Source organism: Lycium barbarum, chromosome 4, assembly GCF_019175385.1.
Source record: "Lycium barbarum isolate Lr01 chromosome 4, ASM1917538v2, whole genome shotgun sequence".
In the NCBI taxonomy this organism is placed as follows: Eukaryota; Viridiplantae; Streptophyta; class Magnoliopsida; order Solanales; family Solanaceae; genus Lycium; species Lycium barbarum.
The window spans coordinates 125,670,075-125,680,944 of record NC_083340.1 but is presented as its reverse complement, the minus strand read 5'-3'; the positions used below and the strand labels follow the sequence as shown (position 1 = coordinate 125,680,944).

General features: G+C 34.3%; 1 protein-coding gene across 1 annotated transcript; it reads left to right on the top strand.

Moving 5' to 3' along the window:
- Window positions 1-1,383: 1,383 nt before the first annotated feature.
- On the top strand, window positions 1,384-5,514 carry LOC132636377 (pectin acetylesterase 7-like). Its single transcript, XM_060353219.1, has 13 exons — window positions 1,384-1,458; window positions 1,552-1,703; window positions 1,804-1,886; window positions 2,424-2,550; window positions 2,703-2,782; window positions 2,892-2,978; window positions 3,651-3,775; window positions 3,891-3,951; window positions 4,359-4,412; window positions 4,502-4,579; window positions 4,745-4,826; window positions 4,957-5,096; window positions 5,186-5,514. Exons 2-13 carry the CDS (start codon window positions 1,553-1,555, stop codon window positions 5,276-5,278), a joined length of 1,161 nt encoding a protein of 386 aa, XP_060209202.1. The 5' UTR covers window positions 1,384-1,458; window position 1,552; the 3' UTR covers window positions 5,279-5,514.
- The last annotated feature ends 5,356 nt before the right edge of the window (window positions 5,515-10,870 follow it).

The window sequence follows — 10,870 nt, the reverse complement described above, 5'->3', positions numbered from 1 at the left end:
CGAGGAGGGCTATGGGCTTGGTGTGGAAATCGCAGCAAGGTTTTGGGGAGAAGCAAGGTTTGGATTTGAAGAGTGCAAATGCATGGAAAAAAAAAACGAATACATGGGCTTTATATAGAAGAGAAATCAAAGGGTCCTGTAGCGTATCAAGGACTCTAACAAAGGGAGGTTTCCCAAGAAAGATTTGGCGGCTAAGTAATAATGACCTAGCGTCGAGCAGAGTGAACTGTTGACTAGAAGGTCTTGTCTTAGGTAAATGGGTGCAGCTGCTCAACTCTATTTGGGTCCATTTCCCGCAGTAAAAATTTCACATCGGGAAATGTAGGGACTATCTGTATATGGGTAAAACCGAGGATATGGAGTCACTCGGTTTCCCGATGTTAAAGTTATGCTCGGCCAGTATATGACCGATTTATCAGGGATCAGGCATCAAGCTCGATCTGGAACGAGGCATTAAGGCAGGATGAATAGGCGGTTAACTACCATGAGGAAAATACCGGAATATCCGCCCTCGACCGGATATTTTGGCACCAATCTCGGCAACAGCTGTCAACAGATTCCTTTCCTTACTTAGAATTGTACTAGGGTTAGGACTCCTCTACTATATAAAGAGGAGGCCCCCATTCATTGAGGGGTTATGGCTCCACACAGAAAAAGAGAGATTAAACAAGGCAATACAATCATCTGAGTTCATCCATCTTTTCTAAGGTTCTCTTTATTGTTCATTGTTCAAACGTCCGGTCATAAGGAGTCGACCTCGGTTCACAGTACCCGAGGCCAGTCACTATTCATCTTTGGTCAGATCTATATATTATAATGTAATTTACGTATTCCTTTATCATGTAATCTAATCTCGTATTGAATTAAACCACATATCTTTAGCACCGTGCATAAATTCAATTGTTCTCTGTTTTAAGGTAGTCATGTATATGGAAATCCTGTACGTCCATATATGACTTTTTTTGTAGTAATGTTGGCACCCTCATGTATGTTCAAACTTGTAAAAATGGCTCAATTGTTCATTGGGACGTAAATACTGAAAACAAGGTCTCAAAATACTCAAATGTCGACTTTATCCCTAAACAAGTAGGAATGCTGACCCCAGATCTCATTCCCACTTATATGATGATGGTAATTTAGACAACAACGATTCAAATATTCTCATGTAATTAATTGCATGTAAATTAATCACCACATAGAGACATGTGTTGCCTATACGCTCCATTTAACTACCTCAGCCGATTAAGTTGGATGACCTTACAAATCTTTAGGTCTCAAGAAAATAAAATTTGAGAATATTCATACATGTGTATGGTTCTAGTATTGTGGTTTTCTATTCTAAGGCCTAATTTCCTGCTACTCCAACTCATAGCTTTGGCCATCTTCCTATATATAGATCGTTCTGAAATTCATTAATTAGGGTCAATATATCTTTTGCAACATATATATTTTTACCAAGTATACCTTCAGCGAATTCTGTTTCTTTCTCTATTTGCATTATTTTCATGTTATAATATAAATCTCATCCATTCTTCAATTTATGTTTTGCAGGATGATGATGGTTACAAGATCTCTTCAACTTTTTGTTTTACTTGTTTGCTCTTTGACCATCGTCACAATTGAATGTGCAAAAATAACCCAAAACCCAAATATATATAATGTAACGAAAACAATAGTTCATAGTGCCGTGTCAAAAGGGGCAGGTTAATTAATATCTTCATTTATATGTACAAGTATAAACTTTGAATTGGAAAATTAAGTAGTGTATATTGAAGAGTTATGTTAACAGTACTTCTTTTGCAGTGTGCTTGGATGGATCACCTCCAGCATACTATTTTGTGCCGGGATTTGGAGAAGGAGCTAAAAACTGGATTATACAACTTTCTGTAAGTCGTATATAAGACGTGTTTAATTCTTCTAATCCCCACTTATTTGAGTAATTTTTTACTATGTCAGACGACGAGCATTATGGGTGTGTTCCGTATGGAGAAAAACATTTTTCAGAAAATGTATTTCAATTTTTTCATCTTCGGTTGGTGAAACATTTTTAAAAAACATATTCTCTAGGAAAATAAGTTTCCAAAAAATAAAAAAAATGACTTCTCTGACATTCCACATTGATTGTCTCCTCCCCACCCTCGAACGCACTTCATCTTCAGTACCCCTGCCCTCTCAACCCCATCCACCCCCATCACCCCAACCCCCATATTATTTGTCTAGATTATATACAAATGTTTTTTGAATAATATTCTTGCGTGCGGACGAACACAAGAAAATAAATAAGAAATCTACTTATTTTCATGAAAAACATTTTCCTTCGTACCGAACACACCTTACAAGTGTGTGTTTTTTTTCCTCTAGCTAGATATAGCATTGTTTGAAAAGTTTATTAATCTTCGAAATTATTGACTTTGTTCATATAGGGAGGAGCATGGTGCAAAAACGTCTCAGACTGCCAAGATCGTTCCAGGGGCGCTAATGGTTCATCAAAATATATGGGTCTACAAAAATTTGAAGGAATTCACAGCAAGAATAAGACTGCAAATCCAGGTGCTCTTGGATTAATATCTCATGAAATTTGAATGAATTGTTTTCTTGAAAAACGAAGATAATGAAACATTTCAAAAATCTAGACATAATTAATGTTGCAGTGGTGCATTATTGTTCACATATCATATGATTATTTTATGTAAAATATGCAGATTTTTACAATTGGAACAAAGTCATTATTGCATACTGTGATGGTGGATCGTTCACAGGAGATGTTGAACACGTTGATCCAGTATGTTTTATTCAAATCTATAATTCTGAATTCCAATTTAAAATATTTATTTTTTGTTGAAAATCGTCTCGAATTATTTTTATCATTCCATACATTTTGCTTTGTTTAGGCTACCAAACTTCATTTTAGAGGGGCAAGGATTTTTACTGCGGTGATGGAGGAGCTGCTAGCAAAAGGATTAAAGAGTGCCAAAAATGTAAGTAAATTTTATTACAATTAAAATAATTGTTTGCGTAATTTCCCTAATGTTTATTATCGCTTTCAACTCTTTTATCTAGATACATGACTTTTTTTTATATAAAATTGATTTCAACACCTAAAGAGTTTAGCAATACTTAATGCTTATCATCGATTTACAATCAGCTAACCTGGATGAGCTCTAGCATCCTTATAATATAACTTTGTTATGGACACGCCCTATATATTTCAAAGTAAAACGCCTAATACTCATACAAAAACAAAGTTCAACCAAAAAGTTAATATCTTTATCGCTGTGTTTGTCTTTTTTTAAATCAGTCCTATGCTAGCAAATATATGGAACAAAAAAGAATAAAGTGCAGATTAATTTCTGGAAAAAGAAATATAGAATCAGATAGAGATCTAATTGTTCTAATATATATAGAACTAGGTTTAGTCTTTTTTCTTACAAAACTATTAATAGCGTTATGTAGTGGGATCTATTTTATATAGATGTATTAATCGTGACTTTAGAATGTAAGGAGTATGTCTAAGACTGAATTATATTATTGGGGTATTTAGTACAGTTTTTTTCTAATTAATTAGTATGTTAAGTTTGTAACTCATAGTTTCATTATTAAAGCAGTTTATAAAAATGTTCTGTATTTCAATATTTATTTTGCTATTGCAGGCTATCCTAGCTGGTAGTTCTGCTGGAGGATATCCAGCAATATTATATTGTGATCGCTTCAGCAGTTTATTGCCAAAGACCTCTAGAGTAAAATGTTTGGTTGATTGTGGCTATTTTGTTCATTTGTAAGATTGTTAACGACTTTACATTGCAAATGACCATTTATTAGCAAATGATATTAAATGATTTATAAGAACTATCATCTAACTTTAATTTGAATATCTAATTTTCTTATAATAGCAAGAATCCTGTGCTCGCAAAACCTTGGCAATCCATATATGGAGGAGTCGCCACTTTACAAGTAAAATCTTGTCCCCTTCTTATAAGTGCTGACAAAGAATTATGTTTCTTTTCAAAAATTCATACGTAGCTTATTTCAGCCGTTTAAATTTATGTGATTCTGTCTTTTCTTTAATTTATTCTAAAATAATCATCTTTTTTTAGATTAGAAAATAATCTAACTTAAATTTTCTATGTTACTCTTAGTGACAAACTTTTATATGTAGCTACACGGATGTTATGATTTAGAAACACAAGGCACACATATGTTTTGACTTTTTAAGACTATAAATTCCAAAGTCATAATTTCCTTCTTAAACTCTATTTCCATTCAAATAAATTCACATAAAAAAGTATCAATGGTTAGTTTTTATCGTGTACACTAATTAGAGGTTATTGTTTCCTAAAACCTCTTTATGTGAGTTGCAGGAATCTGCCAAAACGCTGCCAAAATCATGCACTTCAAAAATGAAACCAGAATTGGTACAAACGGTTCCTTTGATTGATCAGTTGTTTGTTTGAGTCTTTTGCAAATAAATTAATGACCATGAAAATCTTCCAAATTGCTGCAGTGCCTCTATGCAGAGAACATCCAACAATATATCAAGACACCGATCTTTATTTTCATGTCAGCATTTGATAATATCGAGGTAGGTAACTGATAGAATTAATTGCCATCCTTTTTTATTTACTTCAAAAGAGGAAAAACCTTTTGTGATATTTCAAATGCTTTTTTCGCAATCAAAGTCTACTTAATTAGACTAAAGTAACATTTATTATTTAGTGTCTTCTCATAAATGAACTGTACTTTGCAGACACAATATACTTTAAAAGGAAATATATATGATTGCATTGACAAGGGGACATGCACAACAAGTCAGAACAATTACCTGAAAGGTTAGTACACATCGGCTAAACAAAAATAACTTTAGTTCCTCGACAAGATTTTAATATATTTCGAAACATAGATTGAAAGAGAAGTACAAAACATAGATTCTAATATTGTTTAATTTGTTATATATTTCAGAAATGAGGTCCGATTTCCTAAATGCATTACCCAAAGGAAATAATCCTAAACATAGAGGAGTTTTCATAGATGTTGTCCATCATCATACCTGCATTATAAAGAGGTGGACTCCTGAAAGTGGCATCGTGGTTCATAACGTGGTAAGATATTATTTATTTATGTTTGGAAATGCAATTTTAAAATGATGCTTGTTGACTATATTGTTTTAACCATTTGTTTGTTTGTGCAGTCTGCCCCAAAGGCATTTGCTGATTGGTACTTTGATCGGAATTACACCTATTTGATAGATGAACGTGACTTGCCGCTCCGAAATAAACTCTAAAACGTAACTTATCCATCATAGGCTGCCCGATAAGAAGGATAATCTTTTATAGACTTGGGTTTATGTATTCCAAGAAAAAATTATCAAAATTCATTTATGTAAAACTTTCATTCACCGCGATGCTAGCACATCAATTTGACAACTTTCTGATGTATATGTAACTATTGCCATATATACCAAATCCGGTGACAAGGAGGTCCTTTTGACAAAAGTAATAAAAACGTGTCATTTTATAAGCTCCTAATTATATATGGCTATAAGTTTGCAATTTACAAACCATAGCTAACTCTTTATGTTTTCGGTTGTATTTACATACTTTTAAATACAGAGGAATACATGTATCCTAAAAACAGAGTGGAGTAAAAAATAGGCTTTATATTTGGAACAAAACATTTTAAAAAATGGCAAGTCAAATTAAATCAACCATAAATCAAGCATAACGGTTGTTCTTCCAGAATATTTCACGACTCTCTCCCCTATTATTCCATTCGAAACTTTTTGAATTCAAAAATCACAAAACAAAAACTTGCAAACACAGAATAGTGACATTCATTATCAGATTCGAACTTTGCAAAATCTAGAACAAATTCACTCAATAATACAAGAACGAGTGTATTTACAGCGTTTTAGTGAAGATCAGCTGTGAATTTCGATTTTCAATTAGGTATGTTTGAATTTTTGAATGATTTATTTGGTATTAGTTTTCGAATATAAATACTCTGTTTGATACGATCAAAAATTTCGACTGGGGGTGTTATTTAGATCGTTTCACTGTATTTTGAAACGTAAAAAACGGCCAGCATAACAGCTGTTATATGACACTCAGGGATTTAGAACGACCAGAATTGCTTTGTAAATTTCAAAATAGACACAATTGTCTTCAAAGATTATTGTTCATTCGCTAATTTGGTTGCAACAATTGCGAATCAGTTGCGAGTACATACTTGCATAAAAAACATATCAATCAAATATGAAGTTGATGGACACCCTATGCCCATGGAAATACACAACGATATGGGAGTTAGGGTGTATGTTGAGGTTAAGATAGAAAACAAGGGATTCGGGTTGTATCTCATGTGCGATAGTATAACCGATAAGGAAATTGAGGGTTGTGTATCTAGAGAAACTGTCGTTAGAAACAATATGCTTCAACTTGAATACAATGATAATATGTAGGCTATGGATGTAGTTGATTCAAGTGATTTGTCGGGGTCAAACTGTAGTAAGGCTATTGTATTATTCAAAACAACAACTTGATAGTTTCCAACAAGAATAAAAAAGAAGTTGTTGTAGATCAAATTTACAAGGATACGGATACACTAAAGGCCGTTATGGCGAATTATGTAATTCGCAAAAGATTCAATTTTAGGACTGACAGGTCAAATGTCATAAGGTAAGTTTGTTTGTATTTAGTGATATATTTTACAATAGCTGTTTTTTTTTATTCTTTATAATGTCATTGTATTGTATTTGTGAATTTACATTGAAATACACTGTATCTCTGAGATTTTATTGTGTAGATTCATCTGTATTTCTATATACTATATTTAAAATACACAATACATATGGATATCAAATAAATTTTAGATTTGAAAAAGCAATGTATTTAGCATTAGACATGTGTGTGAACATTCATATTGGGGAAATGGATCTTATTGATACAGCAAAATATGTGTGTTTTTGAGATGTACTATATGCATATCTTATTATATTATACATGATCAATAACTTCAACTAAATGTACATGTATTTTTATTTTTATTTTTATTTTTGGTATTTGTAGCCAACCATAAGAGGAAATACACCCCAGGGGATATAGCAGACAATGTTAGAAATGAATTTGGCATTGATGTTTCTTATATGCTGGCCTGGAGGGTTAGAAAAAAGGCTATGAATAAGTTAAGAGGGGAACCAGTAGATTCGTACAAGAAATTACCGGGATACGTGTACATCTTGGATAAAACATATCCCGGATCACTCGTGAGAATGCATAAATCACGTGAAAATGAGTTCTTGTATATGTCTTAGCACTTCAAGCATTCATAAAAGATTTTGAGTGTTGCAGACCAATAGTAGTAGTAGATGGTTCCTACCTTAAAACCACATATAATGGAACATTTGTATCAGCCAGCGTGATAGATGTTGCAGGTAGGTGAAAATATATACTATAACAACCTGCTAGGTCGTTATGGGGAATTTGGCCATTATACCCTTGCTGGTACCTTCCCGAGAATAGAAATGAGCTTAATGGAACTCAAAAAGTTAGAAAACTAAAAATTGAACCTTGTGTTGATTGTGTTGTGCATTGTCTGAAACTTGTCTTCATTTTTGTAGGGGGTGACTTAGTAAATTAAACCTCCGTTGGAAATTCCGAGGTCAAGGGTGAGTCAGTAGCGTGTTTTTATGTAGATGTGCATGTTTATTTTGCATCTGTAGGACCTCGGATTGGTGTTGGGATTTTTGGGTAAATAACTAGTGGAAAAACCAGAGCTACTGGTCAATATGGACCGCTGCAGCGGTGGTGGTACAGCTGTAGCGAGTCCGCCGTAAAGGGGAAGTTGTCGCCACTGCGAGAAGCGGGAAAATTAAATGAGGTCCGCCATAGCAGGATCATTCCGCCATAGCAGGACCATTCCCGTTATAGCGGGACCACCGTAGCGAAACGTCTACCGCTGCAGCTATCGACGGGGGGCAAAATAGTATTTTATATTCCATACTTCTAACCCATTCCCCTCGTAACACCAAAACGGTTCCCAAGAACAATAAGTGGCGATTTTCAAAGGCTAGGGCATTACTCCTCATTGAAGGTAAATTCTAATCTCTACCTAGTTCATTTCCTATTCTTCCTCAAGTTTCATGACTAGCTTAAGGTCCTTGAATAAAAGATTAGAACCCTAGAAATAGTAAACCCTTGGATAACGAATGGGTCGCTGATTTTATTATTGTTTATTCATCTAGGAGTGTAGAGTATCACTTTCTAGGATGATAATTGATTACTTATGGTGAAAATTTCTTATTGAGACTAAGGGTTCTAATAAAAATGGGAACGTTAGCCTAAAAGCTACTCCCTCCATCCCAAAAAGATTGTCCTCTTTTGACTTGGCATAAAGTTTAAGAAATAAAGGAAGATTTTTGAAATGTGTGGTCCAAAATAAGCCTTAGATATTTTTGTGGCTATAATTCATCTAACAAAGTTAAACTGTTTCTAAATATAGAAAAGGGACAATCTTTTTGGGACAGACTAAAAAGGAAAGGAAGGCAATCTTTTTGGGACAGAGAGAGTATTTGAAAGAAGGTGAAATGATTAGAAAACTCATGAATTGGAATAGTATGATGGTTGGGATCTCTTTTCTCAATTGTTTTTTTGTTGAGTAGCTAATCCGACACTCACTTAACATTATGATTTCTAGATTTTGAATGTTCCGAAGCTTTGCGAAAGGGGAAAGTTTACAGAATAATTGCATTGTTCCAGTTTGGTTTTGAGGTAGGTTACGATTTACTTGAGTTAGACTTTGGTTAATTGATTGTATACATAATGAAGTTGATAGGAGAAAGTATGATTTGGTTGGCATGAATTCTAATTATGTGGGCTTGTTTCCATTTCTTCAAATGCCGAAACTTGCGATGGAATTGTTGTGTTTTAAAAAGGAAGGAGTCAATATATACTCTTTTTGTTGATTGAGATGGTTTCACATTCATGTTGTGTTAGGTGAATTTATCTGAGTCTTGTTGTGACTTGTGGCCTAGTGCCTTGTATTCATTAATAATGAAGTTATTGACTGATCGTGTTCCATATTGATTTTTGGACCGGAAATACGTTGAGATTCATGCTGTGATCAGATATAGAGATATAAATATATAAAGGCACATTTGACAGAGGGTGAGGATGTGGCCTAGTTACAGGCTTGTGATCTGAGGTCCGGGGTGAGTGGTACATGGACACCATGGGTCCCTTGCAGGTCATGACTATTTGGAGAAACAATACCATTTAGCATGTGTGTACACGGTTGAGATACTTTCATTATTTTATTGCATTGCAATCGGACTCATGTTACTTCTGTTGTTGGCTGATGACTGAACTTATATCAAATCGGTGATTGATTGATAGTTGGATTTATCTTATTCCTATGTGGGTTGATTCCTATTGATGACATTATTTGATTATATGTTGTTGTGCCTATCTGCCTATCTTATTGATTTTATGAACATATGCGTGATACTAATATTAGTGGGCCTATGATATCTACCGATACATAGTGTTTGTACTGATACTATCTTGCTGCACTTTTTATTTGAGTGTAGATTATGTTCCAGAGACATCTTCCAGACATCATCTCTAGTGTGAGGCCAATCCCCGATTAGATCCAAGGGTGAGCTCTTATCCATGCCATGTCGTCTGAAGATCTCTCTTTGTTGATGTCTATTTTCATTCCAGACATTATTTACGCTTATAGACAATTATCTATTCTTTAGACAATTATGTTTTAGAGTCCTTTTACAATAACATTCGGATCTTTGGGGTGGCAATAGTTAGATTTCCGCACTTTTATTTATTGATGGAATGACTAGATAGTTTTATGATTTAATTCTGGTTATCGATTTATAATTGTTTAAAACGGTTTGATAATTGGGTAAGGGGATGGTTCGCCCACTAGGGGATTTGTGTGGGTGTCACTCATGGCTACTTGGGTCGCGACATATACATACACTTTATACATATGTGTGTGTGTGTGTGTGTGTATGTACACTGTAAATACACACTGCATTATATCTAAATGGAAAATGTTTGAGATGAAGTTTTATTTTTCTAAAATAATGCAACTGTATATGCAGGTAATATACTACCACTGGCGTTTGGTGTGATAGATTCAGAGAATGATCAGTCTTGGATATGGTTCTTTGAGCATTTCAGGGAAGCTTATGGGGTTAGGGAGAACAAGTGTGTTGTATCCGACAGACATGAGAGCATAATAAAGGTTGTGTCCAGAGTGTATCCCACTGTTCCACATTTGCCGTGCATATGGCATCTATGGAAAATGTGACAAAGAGATACAAGTCGAGTGATGTAGTATTGAGTCCTGTGTTCTATGCGATGGCAAAAGCATACACATGGGATGAGTTTGATAAGCTAATGGAGAAGGTTGAGAAGGCTAATATTCGGGTAAAAGAATACTTGGAATTAGCTGTAAGGGAAAAGTGGGCTAGGCTGTATTCACCAGTTAACAGAGGATGGACAATGACATCAAACATAGCCAAATGTATTAATGAAAAACTATTAGTAGCAAGAGTCACGATCCAAACTACCAATCGTGCGGGCACCGACTTTATTATCATTAGTGGGTGAATCCTTACCCATTAACCCTTTAATCACTAGCCAATTTTAACTTCTTTAATCATTTATACTTAAACAGTCACTGAACATGTGAATGAATATATAGTCTACCAAGTCATAAATAATAAATGATACAAGTGCGGAAGTCTAACTATTACATCCCCAGAATCTGAAAGTCATCCTACAAGGACTCTAACCAACAATCTCTAAAGAATGAAGTATATCTCAAATATAATAACTAATAATGTCTGGAATAAAAG

Coding starts and splice junctions, on each gene's coding strand:
- LOC132636377 (XM_060353219.1), top strand. CDS start 1,553: ATGATGATGGTTACAAGATCTCTTCAACTTTTTGTTTTACTTGTTTGC. Junction 1,887..2,423: donor ACTGGATTATACAACTTTCT/GTAAGTCGTATA, acceptor TTGTTCATATAG/GGAGGAGCATGGTGCAAAAA. Junction 3,776..3,890: donor TGTGGCTATTTTGTTCATTT/GTAAGATTGTTA, acceptor TTCTTATAATAG/CAAGAATCCTGTGCTCGCAA.